At 36.8% G+C, this 15690-nt stretch overlaps 1 protein-coding gene across 1 annotated transcript in view; it reads left to right on the top strand.

Annotated features, from left to right (window-relative positions):
* The window catches only part of IL1RAPL1 (interleukin 1 receptor accessory protein like 1), an 801634-nt gene that overhangs the window by 604923 nt on the left and 181021 nt on the right, over nucleotides 1-15690 (top strand). Inside the window, exon 6 of the mRNA XM_074929670.1 lies at nucleotides 5317-5391. Coding sequence (XP_074785771.1) covers nucleotides 5317-5391 — 75 coding nt within the window. The remainder of the gene's footprint in view (nucleotides 1-5316; nucleotides 5392-15690) is intronic.

Genomic DNA, 15690 nt, shown 5'->3' with positions numbered 1-15690 from the left:
GTGTAGGAATATTTTGCCTTAGCTTAGTAATTAATTCTTTCCCCTAGTTAATCATGTCCTATAGTTTCAATATCTTACAGGGACATCAGTCATTTTTCTAGAAAAGATCTAAATTCATAAACATAAGAGGTTTTATCTCATTGTATTATCTTAAATCTCAGAATCACTAGAAGGGTTTTCATCCTCAGAAAGTAACTTTCACTTCAGTAAAAATGGTGAAGAAGAAACGTTCTAAAATATAGATAACTCAGATTGGCCAGGTAAAACAGCCATTCCTGTGAATTTTTGTCCTTGCAGGAAGTGTCCAGGCAATAAAATGGCTTTCTGAATTGCAGAAATCTCCCTCCACACAGCCCTGTCTGCTTCTAAGAAACTAAAACTATTTGTAATTATTAGAATTTGCAAGGAAGAATCTGAGAGCATTTTGTAAATAGATCTTTGGAATTCTTATTTTTCTATTATAAGTCATGTGGGTTTTGAGGCGGTTCCATTTTTTGATGTCCAGATTAGTGATATTTTGATGTACAGTTTGGATTAAGTTTTTCTTCATTAACTGTGTTAAATTCTAACAGGTGTCTGATCTCTTCAAATAACAGAATTTTCCTTAGAGCAAATGTATGTATCATGTGACCATAAATATCAAAAGCTAAAGTGACAGCTTAGAAAGAGGAGTATGGAAGTAGGTGGGTGATATAAAAATATTATCTTCTGGCTAGTTTCCATCTGGGTGACTGATAGTGGTGGCTCTCAGTTTCATTACCGCAAGACAAATTGTTCAATATGTTTTAAATGTACATCCAATCTGACAGACATAGAATATGAATTTAGGCACTTTCTCTTTGAGCAGGATCAATATGTCTGCAGCTGAATGGTATCTCTGAAGTTAAATATTATTTTTTAATACAGTTTCAGAATCGGTTACTTCACTGATTATTTCTTTTTAACTTTAGTTTGTTTCTAAGGAAAAACAAGTTTGATACATACTTGTTTTCAAACAATTTATCAGTGATGGCTCAAAAATCAAATATAAGATGGGCTGTAAACTTGATTTATGATCTAACAGCTTTTCTTTGAAAGAATCTGACCTGTCAAACCCCATTTTTTTAGAGAAATATACCCAGGTTTGTTAACTTTTTCTGGGATAATGTTCCTGACTCTTAAGTGGGAAGGAAAAAAAAAAGGGAAAAAAGAAGACAGTGATAGGGAAAGAGAGAAGGAGAAAGAGAAAGAGGATGGGGTGGGAGGGTGAGGGAGGGAGAAGTGCATCCATGCATCAGCATCAGTAGATAATAATATCCAGGAACTAAGATCCTCACCAAGAGACTTGAGAATTCCCTCGTGTAAGAATAGGAGTCTGAACACTCTGTTCCTCCTATATGACAATCATGTTGATAACTACTGTCTGGTGCGAAGAGGACACTCTCTTTATTTTTTAAAGGCATTCAAAAGAATTATGGTTCTTTGCATAAAGTACAGAATAGGAAGTGCTTTGAAGTCATGGATATTTTTGTAGGACATGAAAATTATTGCCTTCCTACATCTAATCATAAAAAAGAAAAAAAAATGTTTTTAACTTGTTTAAGAGACTAGCTGTAGTTTTGAGTTTTGTAATTTTTGATTCTTGCTATTTAGTAAAAGGTTAGCACAAAAGGTTTTGCTCTTCAATTTAGTAGATAACTGTGCCTCCGTATATCCACTTGAAAATGGTATTAATTTTTAATAGCCTGTTTCATGGTAGGTTGACCTGGTTAAGAAACCACACCCCATGGTTTAAAGGATATGAAACAACTTATTATAGAAGATGCATAGGTCCACTTCAGGGTTCCTAAACTAAATGAGGGTTGCAGAATTGCAATTCCATTCATGTTGCTGTCTGTGGAGAGTGTAAACTTGAAAGGGAGAGAGGCAGTTGGAGAAATTCCCATCTCTGCCTCACATGGATTAATTGCCAGGAAAACATATATATATTTGCAGGCTAATAAATAGATAAAATAACAGACACTAAAGGTGTTGTTTGACCAAGGGCCCATTTCAAATAATCTATGAAAATCTGACATTTTAAGTATTCCAAGTTATTCAAATTATTTTCCTTGCCTGTATTACTCCCATTCACAGTATTTCCCTACAGCCTAAAACTCAGGAATGCAGAATACCCAGGGATGCTTTAATTTTTCCAGATGGTTGAAGGAGTTGTCCCTGGGAGATGTGATTGTTTGTAGTATAGGCATACTGACAACAGTGTTAGGTTGGTAGGCTTCAGTAAAGAATGTAACATTGAAACACTGATATTTGCCCCAATTTGGAGAGCTTAGAGTTGCACTGTCATAATAAGCATTAATTCTTCCTGGCCACAAATATTGGTAACTATCACTTTAAAATTAGTATGTAACACAATTAACCTCCTGTGTGTCTTTGTTTTAATGTTGATTCAAGTTTTTATGTACTCCTGGATGGTGGGACAGAGTGTGCTCTCAGCAAAAGAGGAAGAACAGGTGACAAAGTGGAGGTCAGGGCTGCTGTTGAGGGAGACCTTGACAAGTTGGAGAGTCATGGAGTTCAACAAAGGCAAATGCAACATCTTGCTCTAGGAATGGAATAACCCTGTGCAACAGTGTAGAACCAGGGACTGACTGAGTAGGAAAAATCTTTGAAAGAAACGTCCTGGCAGCCCAGGTGGACAGTAAGTTGAGCATGAGTTGGCAAAGGCTAAGTGCACAGCTCTGGGCAAGAGTTTAGCTAGCAGATCCAGGAGGGTGATCCTTTGCATCTGTTTAGCATCTGTGAGGGCACATCTGGAATGCTGTGTCAAATTTTGGGCTCCCCGTTGTACATAAAGACATGGATATACTAGATTGAGTAGTGCAGGGCCACAGGGTGCCTGGGGGCTGGAACACCTGAACTGGTGAAATCTCCATCCACAGAGATGTTCAAGACATGACTGGATGAGGTCCTGATAGCCTGCTCTATTGGACCTGCTTTGAACAGGAGGTTGGACCACTTGGCCTCCAGAGGGTCTTTCCAGCCTACATGTTCCTGTGATTCCAATCCATCAGTTATGTGACTAATTTATTATTTTCAGTAACATTTTCTCTATTAAATTATCTATTGAATCTCACAAGTTATGGGAAAATTAAATTGGGCACAGATTTTATAACTTCATACTGTTGTTGAAGGATGATTTATCTGCATATTAACATCCTGTGGCTATTTATTTAAAAGTAGGAAGCCTCATAGAGACCTGAAGTACAGGACCAGAAAAGTAATGTTGATTTTTGCTTAAACTGAGAAAAATACTGTTTTCTAATCTACATATTTGTTGCATTCAGATTAATGCCACCAGTTACTATATCTTTACTTACAATGAAAGAACTTTGCTCAAAGAGTTTCAAAACAGATTTAGAACAACAGTGACTCAGAAGACATTATCTGATGAATGGCAATTGAGCTGAGAATGACAGAACTGCAAAACTAAATTTAAATTCATAGTGGATGATGTTTAAAAAATGGCAATGTGCTGATAAATTATGAGCCATTACAGAGAAGTTAAGAAGAGGGAATGACTAATTTTGCGGTTTAAGAGAAAATATATTTTGAAACCTTTTCCCTTCTAGCTGCTTCTGCCCCCAAGGGGAAAAAAAAAACAAAAAGCAAACCAAACAAACAAACCCCCCCCCCCCACAAAAACCCCAAACACAACCAAACAAAAACAAAAACAAAAACAAGCCAAAAAAAACCAACAAAAAAAACCAACAACGAACCCACAAAAAACAAAGGGAGCATTAGCATTCAAATCCGTGTAAAGAAAAGTAACAACCCAGAGATGCTGCCGAAAAGTCTTTCACAGCTGTGTCTCTCTCCAGAGTCTGTAGTGCAGAGTGATCCTGTAGAAAGTAGAAACTGTTGCTGGAAGAATGAACTGAAAGAGGGTCTGTAGACCAAATCCAGTTCTTTTCCCATCCCAATCCTTTCGACTCAGTCCTAGATCTGATAGGTCAACATACCAGACACCAATTGAGTGGGTATATGCTCCTGTCAAATAAAGAAAAACCTCCATAAAGCAGAAACGTATGAGTTGATAATGGATCCATTCTGTAGTTGAAGCAAAGTTGAAATTAATACTGTATATCTTAAAGGACATTGATAATTTCATCAAAGAGCAGAGGAAACATAGTAAAGAGAATGAAACTAAACATATTCTACAATTCAGCTGACAGGAGATGAGTGTGTTTAGTTGATTAAACCCATACATAAGTAGATATGTGTGTGTCAGTGAGAAAGGGAACAGTGATTTTGACAAGTTGGAGGGAACAAATATTATAGAGTTATATCAAAATGTCAAATGTACTTTAAATCTCTGACAGCCCATAATCTCTGTTAAAGACTGAAGTATGAATTAATGTTGAAAAGCAAAATACCAAAATGTTCCAGATGACTACAAAAGTTGGAGATTTTCCATGAAATTTACTAGAAATTTTATTAAAAAAAAAAAAAAAGTTTTTTTTTTCATATAGCATGCACTCATCTGTCAGAGGTCAGTAAAGAATACACTTGCTAACAGCAAAATTAGGTTTTTTTACATTTGATCAATGTCACATCTATGAATTAAGTATGCAGATGATGAATCTAGTAGAATAGCTGAACTATTTAGCTTCATAGATGGAATACTACACTTCAGCAAGCTTCAAAAGGTTTTTGACCACTACAAAATTCTTCTATTCCACAATTTGCATAAGTCTACTAATACTATTTCAGGTTCAATCAAAAGGGAGGAGGGAAGTCATTTTGTTGGGATTCTTAACATTATTTCAGTATATCCATCCCTTGGATTTTGAAAATTGAGCCTTTTTCTAGTACTCCACTTTCAAAAGTTTCAGTGATATTAATATCTTTTAAAATAAAATTGTCATTAAATATTCAAAATTGTTTTACAGTAATGTATATTATTTCTCCATTAATGGCTATATTTGATAGAAAAGTAAATATCATAACAAACTATGAAATGCTGGATAATATTTATGAAAATGCAAAACTGTAACATGTCAGTGCATGGTTTTTGTGAGTGTTTAAAGAGATTAGTTTTTTTAACACAAATGCCTTCAATACCTTAGCATGTGAAAGATTCTAATATGATGATATGTTTATATATCATATATATGATGATAATGGTGATATATTTACTCTCTAAGCAAAAACATTTACGGAATGCATGAACATTATTTAAACAAAAGGAAAAACTGAAGCATTCCTGAAGCAAATCTTATTGTACCCAATAATAATAATCAGAAAACTATATATGTGAATTTTTTTCTTTTCTAGCACCACTAACAGATAAACCACCAAAGCTTTTACACCCCTTGGAGAGTAAGCTAACAGTTCAGGAGACCCAGTTAGGTAAGTAGTAAACACGTCATTTCTGTTCAAATTGTATGAAGTTATTTGATGTGTTAATGTACAATGGTAATGTGGTGGTATGTTGGCATTAATAATTTCATTGAAAGTGCATTAAATATACTTTGTTTCCATGCAAAGATGTATCATATACCATCTAGAAGATTGTTATTCACACACACAGAAAAAAGGTACTAATTAATACTGAGTACTAATCTCTTAAATATTACTGATATTGGTTTTTACCTTTGCTGAAAGTCTAGTTATAACTGTACCTGAGCATTTCTTTCTAAACGTCTCCTTTTCTGTATATTTAAATATATTTACTGTGGGATTCAGTGGGATGTTGTGGTTTAAATTCTGCTTGCAAGACTTCTTTGCTTTGGTGATTACTTACAGAATTTCAAAGATTTTCTGGGATTAAAAATGTCACACTGGTCTAAAACCATCCAGCAAACAGTGAGAAGTTAACATAATACCATCTGATTATTCCAAATGTACAAATATGTATGTAAAGATGAATGAAGAGAAATCGATGAATAAAAAAACCATTTTTTTTCACTTTTTCTAGCCTAGTGGATGGTGGGTATGTTTTGTCACTCTGGTTTCCTACCACTCTACAGGTAATTTAGGCTCCAAAGCTAAATGCATGAGTTACTACAGTCTGCAAGATATAACAATCCACCTCCTTTGTGGATTGACACAGAGGGCAACTTGTAAGAAACAAACAATCCCCAGTAGGTTACATCGGAATTATGCTTTGGTGTCAGAACAGTAACCTATTGATAGGTTTTCCAGCATGTTGGCTACAGAAACAAATGGAAACAAATAGTAAAAAAGAAAAAAAAAAAAAGAAAAAGATAAATCAAGCAAGCAAGTAAAACTCAGTACATTCTGCAGCACAACACCAGAAAAATTAGAAGACTTACAAATTAATTATGAAAGTAATTGGCAAATCATTTTATGGTGCTTGCCATCTTATGGCTAATAGTGGCCAGAGAATAATTAATCTTTGTTTTGATATTTATAAAATATTACTTTAAAATGATTCATGCTGTTCAGGTAATATTCTGAGATGATGATATACTTCTTTTCAGAAACAATTGTATAGAAAAGGGGAGATGTAACAAATTTCCTCCTAGAGCTACTTTCTGTTGTTCTGAAGGTATTGTTTGTAATATGTCAACTCAGAAAACTTTTCCTATATGATAATCCTAGATGATTTTACCTTTTCATTTGAACACAAGCCTAGGGAACAGAAAGCAAAGTGACCCCACACATTTTTTTCCAAAATAATGTTGCTTAATGAGATATTTTTAATGAAAAAAATAGAAGACAACCTTTTTGGCCTTTGATGTTGTCTTGCAAAAATACTGTATGGGTAAAACTATTTCAATAAAAGTGTAAATATTAATGGCTAGCTAGAGGCTTTTTATCTATGATTTTTAGAATTAATCATATCTTTGATTTCACGTAGTTCTAAGAAACAGATTAAGTAATTTGAGAAGTGCTGGGTTTGGAAATGACACTTTTCAGAAATCTAAATAGATATTGATGGATATGAAAGAGTTAAGATTAAAATGTCACTTTCAGACACAAATGGGAAAGCCTGACTGCAGATTTAGCTTTATATCAAGAAGCTACAAGGATATATTAATTTGTTGTTTAAAAGGCTGTGAAAAAGCCTGTGAGAACCGGAGCAAGTGCAAAAAAGTGATAGTTCCCTGACATGAAAATTGTGTTGTTCCACTCTTAGATTGAATGTCTTGGTCCTGCTGGATAATGTTTGAAAGGTCAATTTTTCACTTTCTCTGAAGCAAGCTGGTGTTCATTTCAGTTGGCCAGTTCATACCCTGCAAAAATGCAAATTATTTTAACATTGGAATAATTGCCAAGATTCACTTAGTCAAAGCTTGGATTTGTTACCTAAGCCAGCATCCATCTACCCACCTGAGGCTTGGGATGACCATGTGTTGCAGACGGCTCTGGACACTGCCAGAAAACATTTTAGTCCTCCAGAATTTGTTTGAGATGGTGTGTTTGTCCCTTATTTGAAAAATAATCTTGTTGATGGGAGGGGCAGAAGTGGAATGGATGTCACAGAAAAGGGAGAGCAAGGAACTAGGAGTTTGAGGTAGTCCAGGATTTCATTAGCAGGTCACCAGTCAGCGCAGTGGGGAGCTGGGGCAATCCCCACTCTCTGCCCGCATTTCTGTGCTTCTCACCTTGCAGCCCTCCACCTTCAGTTGGAAATTAAACAGGTTGCGACTTTCAGGGCATGCCCTGGGGGTGGTACATAATTTACAGGGATATGTGTGTTTCTGCAGGTGCACATGGTGTACTGATATGTCAATAATGATGGTTCACCTCAAAATCTTCCCTACTAGCAGGCCTCTGGGGAGCGGTGCTGGGCACACTTTTGAGGAAGCCCTCAGTAACCCCAGTGTGTTTGCTGCTGAAGGAGGTACTGGAGTTCAGTTCTTGCAAAGGGCTTCTCTGTTCAGCATCTAAATCGAGGTGGGAAGACTGCAGGTGTGTCTCATTCATTTGGCTCCAGTACTGAGTGACAGAGATACCTGAAATTTATTGCTGGGATATATTTGTCTCTTCTACCCACCAGCAATTAAAATCAATGTCGTGGGGCTACAGACCTGTTGTACTATTGTGTTGCATGACTTTTGTAAATCAGCATCAGACCAAAAGGTGACTGCACATTACGGAAGGAGTTTCTCTAAACAGTGACTGATAGAGTGTTATGGCATAAGCTGACAACTGCAGTTTGACTTGCTAAGACAAAAGGAAAGAAACCAGAGCTGGAGAATCTGCACACCTCAATCCTATGAACCTACAGTCTCCCATCCCACAGTCAAGACATGGGAAAGGCGTCCCACTATTCACCTGATGTTTGGGAGAGTGTTAAGCATGGCTGCTCTGCAATAAGCAACCTTAGAGAGTCATAGAATTCTTGACACCTCATCTGAAATATCTTTTTATTACACTGAATAGTAACAAGAAAAGTGCAAGATAGAAGCACAGGATAGAAATTGAAGGAGAAATTAATTTCTCAAAGGCTTTTCTTAAAAGACAGCATGAGACAGCCAAAGCATGAAGCAGAGGATGAGGAAAGAAAAACTAGTTCCCAACTTATCCTGTTCTTCATTTAACGTTTTTTCTTGGTAACTTCAATTCCAATTTTGTAATCAATAACTCAATCCTAAATTCTAAGGGTAAAAATACTGTTTTCTTTTTAGGCTTTTCTCCTCTTAAAAGGGTTCTTAGGTAGCTGTGGTGACCTCTGTATAAACTGCTTCTTTGGAAACAATGACTACAGATAAAATATTATGTCAGTCTTCAGAAGTATGCAGCCTGCAAGAAACTTGGAGCAATAAGGAGATGAGTGTTTCCCACTCAGGTCTGAGCCACTCTGTGGTCTGGCAGCAGCATATGCCAGGGAGGGAGAAAAGCAGGCAATGAAGGGAAAGCAAGGCACAGAACAACATAATGACCAAGGCACTGCATCCCACAGTATGCTTCCTCTTACCTTCAACATGTGAACAAAATCAAATTAACAAATCCCTGCTAATACAAAACCCTCTTGTAATAATAAAAATATAAACCTTTCCATTCAGACCTGTTCAGAAAGGAATTAACTTTATTTCTCTCATATGAAAAATCCTAAAACAGATAAGTGGTTTTTTACTTCTAGATTTATGTACACGTTATACATTTATGATATAAATATATCCACGATATGTGTGTTTCTATAATAAATATGTTCTATATTTCTATACTGGTAAATTCTGAGTCTTTTCAGTTTCACCTGTCTTTCAGGTAATATTATTTTTCACACCAGCACTGTCAAATGTCTGTCCTCCTCAAGGGAACAGGAGGAATACTTTTAGTCTGACTCGAGAAAATCTGATTTTACTATCCAGTTGGTCTATTTTCATGTTACCAAAGAAGACGGGTGTCTCTCCACAACAGACAGTATTGGATCTGAATTTAAAAAATGCAAAACATGCAATAATTTTTTCAAACACCTCACAAGCTAGTTAGCCTGTCTCTTCCCCATATTTCATTGTGTTTGCTGGTTCTGCACAAGGCTGTAATTTGAAATGCCAAAATTCACCTAGAAAAATAAAATAACTGTTGAATTATTTTTAGCTAGGCTTGATGTTAGAGAAAGGAAAAAAGGGAATCAAGGATTTCTAGCACTATATGAATGGAACTGTAACATTTTTGGACAGGCATCTAACTATTTTCTCTGTCATCTGAATGAAATGGTTTTTTTCTGAAGTTTATCCAACACTAAAAAATTACTCTTTCGACCAAATATGCAGTGAATGTTTTTCCGACTTGTTTTTAGGGCATTATGTAAATACAATTAAATTCAGTATTACCTAGTGAATTGGGGCTTGCTTCTTTCTCTTTCTTACCCACACCTATTCAAGAAAAAAAATGTAAGTAAAACTGGTTTTGTTGCATTATTTCTAAAGAATACAAAAAAGTTCCAGAGGTAAATCATCAGGGAGAGGAGAATGCTACTTCATTCATATACAGCACTGTGTTGTCATTAAATTCTTTCACACAAATTGGCCTTCTTAATGATAAAAGCCCGCCTTAACTAGCTTAATCAGTAGCTGTATAAATAAATTAACTAAAGTGATATGAAATACCTAACAATCTGTGACTACTTTCAGGATGAAAATTAAAATCAAAGAATATATAGGGATTTTTAAGTTTATCTATTTGATTACACCAACATTTTTTAAACCAAATTGATCTTTTTTACAAGTCATGCGATTAAGTTGGACACTTTAATTCTTTGATCTATTCTATGATTAGATTAAAATAATATGGACAACAGTTTCACATGGGAATAATCAAAACTGTAAATTCAAAATTTACTTCACACATATCATGTATATTTTTATTTACCTGATAGCTGGGATTTTCCCTCCAGAAAACAAGTAGTGGTCTTTTGAAAAGGTGAAAAAAAAAAATTAAAAACTCTTTTTTTTTTTTTTCTGATTGAACTATTTATTTGTTAGTTTTCAACAATCTAATATTTTAAAAGAGTTTTCATCAACAAATTCCTAGTCTCACTGTTCTAAAATGTTTTAGTTTTAATATCATATCATAATTTGTGGGCTCAAGTTCAGTTTCCTATACTCACCTAGTCAAATAGTAAGACTTTCAATGGAAAAAGCTATGCTTAAAGACTCACTTGCACAGTTAAGGATTTAACTGCAGACTGGTTCACAAAAACTCACATGTTTGAAATGTGGTGTAAATGGATGAACAATATTATGTTCTTAGCATCTGGTGAAAGAAACAAAAGTGTCTGATAATTTTTTCCCTGCAGAGATAGACATCAAAATATAAAACAACCATTTAGGAAAGTCACATAAAGGATAATACTTACCTAACTCTGACCTGGGCAAAGTTTGTATAATGCTATTAATTTTGTTGTCTTTTTGTCAATGATAATAGCTAGATACCTCAACTGGTTCAATCACTGTTTTAGGCTCAGTGAGGACTATTATGAGAGAGGCACATGGAAAACTGAAGGCCCCATGAAGCATCAGAAACAGCAGTAATAATAGCAGTGGGGTTTTTTAGTCAATTGAAGTAAACTGAGTAAATACAAGTATTAGCTCCTGATTTTTTGTAAATGTACTCAAGCAGTATCATTCAGTGAGGCTGAGCTGGAAGAGAAGGAAAGTTCAAAAAGCTGGTTTATGTCTTTCTTTAAAGCAGTGGTACAAGGAAACTCAGAATATCAAAATACCTACTTTACCGTATGTGTAGTTTTTTAATCTAACCAGATACAAGATGACCAAAATCACATACATGCTGTTTTACACATTCTACTGAAAAGAGAGAAAATTATACTCAAATGTTTGTCTTGGCATTTGCAGCTCAGCTTCCCAATTCCAAATGGAGAAGTATAGCATAGAAGTGTGTTCCCCAAGTAAATAATGGACTGAGGACTTCCAAAGGTCCCGACTCGGGGGGAAAAAAATTTCAACATCTAGTGACGAAGAAAACCACAGGGTAATAAGGGAGATTTCTGTCACTAAGATCTGATTATTAAAACCAAGAAAAATGTTTCCTATGTACCCTCTACTCTCTTCTTTCAACTTTCAACATTCAGATTGCATTAATCCAACTATTCTATATCTGAGGCTGTCCGTGAGGGCCAAACAGTTTGCTAAAAGACACAATAAGTGAGTCAGAAACATTCAACTGTACTAAGGAAAAGTTTGCAGCTATAGATCAGTGAAAACACATCAATGAATTTTCCTTCCACTCTTTTTCCTAATTTAATCAAACTCTAACAGGTAATAGTAAAGATATCAGAAATATCATATCTATGTATTTTACAAGTTTATTTTTCTCTCTTTCTCTGTGTTTGCAAATAAATATATATACATAGGTACTTAATCTCTCCCTATATATATAACATATATATACTTATAGACAAAACTTGACAATGCATTTGTTTGCATTTTATCTCACCTTATTTGTGTGTTGTCTGGGATACATTTATCTGATTTAATGATGGAATAATAAAACTTCTTTATTCATGTTAGATTATAATCCATTGAGAAATGTCTGCTTTAGAGAATAATATATACCATACTTATTTAAGGTACTTTCTGTGTTAAGCATCTATATAGGATTTAATTCAATAAAAAGTGTCTGTTTAGTCTCTCTCAAATATGTACATTTCATTCTTTATTTACAGATTAGATATATGAGAATTTTCTTTTTCAGATTTTTTTGTGCAATTTTTCACATTTCCGATTAAAAAGGTAAACATCTGGTTTATTTTTACAATATAAGAGAAGACTGTGGAACCTCAGATTTTCCATATCAGTTGGATAATCATCCAAATGTTCAGTTTCCTATTTATGACTTTCTTGAACAATCAAAAATCATGTCTCTTACTAGCAAAATAAAATATAATCAGATACAGCACAACTTTTGTAAGAATTCTCTGTGGGAGATGTTAGGATGTAACTTACTGTAACCAAGATCAAAATAAATACAAAATACCATATACCAAGAAATGCAATTTAGAAATAGGCACATAGTGTATATGATTTCCACCATCTGAAATTATAGTCCTAAAAAGACTGTAATTGTGTACATTTGAAACATCAGGAATCACATTGTTCTGCAATCGTTTTGCCAGAATTTTGTCTTTAAGCTATACTTTGTGGTTCTGAATTGTATGTAGACACTTCATCTTATATAATGTTGAAAGACACACAAGTTTTTCCTTGCATACAAAAAAATAAAACATCGCTTAATGGTACTATGCAAAAGCATTCAAATGTTAAGTAGTAAATGTCAAAATTAAAATTTAATACTGTGTAATACCATTGATAACTGTTTTAAATTAATGAATGCCTTCAGAATATTCAGATCTAGAGATAAAGCTCTCTTGTGAGCAGCAATGATCTTCGCATGTTAAGCTGATCTCACACAGAATCACAGAATCATCTAGGTTGGAAAAGACCTTGAAGATCATCCAGTCCAACCATTAACCTCACACTGACAGTTCCCAACTACACCATATCCCTCAGTGCTATGTCAACCCAACTCTTAAACACCTCCAGGGATGGGGACTCCACCACCTCCCTGGGCAGCCCGTTCCAACGCCTAACAACCCCTTCTGGAAAGAAATATTTCATAATATCTAGTCTAAACCTGCCCTGGAGCAAATTGAGGTCATTATCTCTTGTCCTATCGCTTATTACTTGGTTTAAGAGACTCATCCCCAGCTCTCTACAACCTCCTTTCAGGTAGCTGTAGAGGGCGATGAGGTCTCCCCTCAGCCTCCTCTTCTCCAGACTAAACACCCCCAGTTCCCTCAGCCGCTCCCCGTACGACCTGTGCTCCAGAGCCTTCACCAGCTTCGTTGCCCTTCTCTGGACACGCTCGAGTCATTCAATGTCCTTTTCGTAGTGAGGGGCCCAAAACTGAACACAGGAATCGAGGGGCGGCCTCACCAGTGCCAAGTACAGGGGTAAGATCCCTTCCCTGTCCCTGCTGGCCACGCTATTGCTGACACAAGCCAGGATGCCATTGGCCTTCTTGGCCACCTGGGCACACTGCTGGCTCCTGTTCAGCCGGCTGTCAATCAACACCCCCAGGTCCCTCTCTGACTGGCAGCTCTCCAGCCACTCCTCCCCAAGCCTGTAGCGCTGCTGGGGGTTGTTGTGGCCCAAGGGCAGCCCCCGGCATTTGGCCTTATGGAAACTCCTCCAGTTGGCCTCAGCCCATGGCTCCAGCCTGTCCAGGTCTCTCTGCAGAGCCTCCCTGCCCTCGAGCAGATCAACACTCCCACCCAACTGGGTGTCATCTGCAAACTTACATCAATAAGGATGTCTTTGGACTATTGGTGGAACAACACATAGTAGTATAGGTTTTTTTCTCCCAGGAATTAGTATGTGTCACAACCCGGACTGGAAGCCCAGGGATTCGCCGCGGTTCTGTGATCCCCTTGGTTCAAATTAAGGTCAAATGACACCAAATGACTGGTTAAAATGTTTTACTTGTGGTGAAGAACAATTTAAACTTGGAAAAGGATGATAAGCAATGTGGTCTTCTATAAATCAAGGAAAGGAAAGGAAAGGAAAGGAAAGGAAAGGAAAGGAAAGGAAAGGAAAGGAAAGGAAAGGAAAGGAAAGGAAAGGAAAGGAAAGGAAAGGAAAGGAAAGGAAAGGAAAGGAAAGGAAAGGAAAGGAAAGGAAAGGAAAGGAAAGGAAAGGAAAGGAAAGGAAAGGAAAGGAAAGGAAAGGAAAGGAAAGGAAAGGAAAGGAAAGGAAAGGAAAAAGGCTAACATGGATCCTTTGTGGTCCTTCTCTGTTTTCTCTAATTCTAAAAAGCACAAATACAAAGCAGATGCAAGTTAAAAATGTTACTAATATATACATAAGGAGACAAATTTCTGCAACAGATCTTCAAAATGCATAAAATCACAGCACACTTTAGAAGGATGGAACCATCCACCTGGTGTTGATTTTGTGTATCCAGGCATATAAATTGAGTGGTGTCTTCAGGGTTAGGGGTGTTGGAAGGTCCACTAAAACTGTCTGTCCCAGATAATGTAACAGGTTTGACTAGTCTTTCTGGTCTTTTTCTCCAGTAAGTAGAGATGGAAGTCTGGGACTAAACGAGGTGAGTCTGGGGCACCCATTTGTTCCCCAGTGACTATTTTAGTAAGCGCGTCAGGGAGCCCAGTAGGCTGTCCTGCATCATGAAGTTTAAGAGTTCATTTCATTAGCCCGTTTGTCCTCTCTACTACCCCATTTGCTTATGAGTAGTAGGGAATATGAAACACCCATTGTATTCCTGTTCCTTTTGCCCATTCCTGCACCACCCCGGCAGTAAAGTGGCTACTGTTATCTGACTGGATTGAGGTTTCAATAAGTGACTAAGCCATAGTTTCAACCCTTTTACTGTATTTTCTTCAATTGCCTGTGTAACAGCCTCAGCCTGGGTGAGCCCCTATACAACTTTGAGCTTTATGAGAACATAAGGAGGAAGTGCAGGCGCTTGCTGTAAAAGTCTTACAGATGCAATTGGGAACCCAAATTTACACTCCTTTTCTTTTCAATCCACCCATGCTTGTCCCTTTAATAGGTCAAGTCCCAGAATATTTGTGCTGCCCCTGTTGCAGTTTCATTTCCAGATAACCAGCATTTCACCTGGGCAGTCAGCTGTGTCTAAGAGCACCCAAAAACATCTGTAACTCAGATCTGGTTTTCGTCAGGGAGAATGCCATTGCGATTCACTATATCAGATCGGAGAGCTGAGATCTGAGTACCTGTATCTACTAGAAATGTAATTGGAGTTTTAAGGAGGCCAAGGGGAAAGGTAATCAACAAGTCTCCTTTACTATTTTCTGTGAACATCCATAAATGGATCCACCTGCCATGTCCCGGCTCACTGGGGATGGCGGGTCCAATTTCCAGACCTGAAATCAAGCAAGTTTCCTTCAGGGGCAGTAGGTGTAAGTGCTGCCCATGCCCTGTATCATGAGATCTGCTTAGTTTGGGGACAATCCTTCTCTTTGTCTTTCCAAGCTCAAATGAACTTTTCTAGCATCGTAATGGGCATATTGTCCATTAAATCTCGGGGAATCCCCTTTGAAATGCCCTCTGTCCATAGTGTGTATCTTTTATTATCAGGAGGTTTTGTTTGCTTGGAGGACTGGGGGAGTACTGGAATTGCACAAGGGCTTAGCTTTTGTCTCGCCATCTCCTTCCATTCTCCTAAGGTCTGCTT

Source organism: Athene noctua, chromosome 1, assembly GCF_965140245.1.
Source record: "Athene noctua chromosome 1, bAthNoc1.hap1.1, whole genome shotgun sequence".
NCBI lineage: Eukaryota > Metazoa > Chordata > Aves > Strigiformes > Strigidae > Athene > Athene noctua.
Note: the sequence above shows the minus strand (reverse complement) of the source record. Positions and strands in the feature narration are given on the sequence as shown.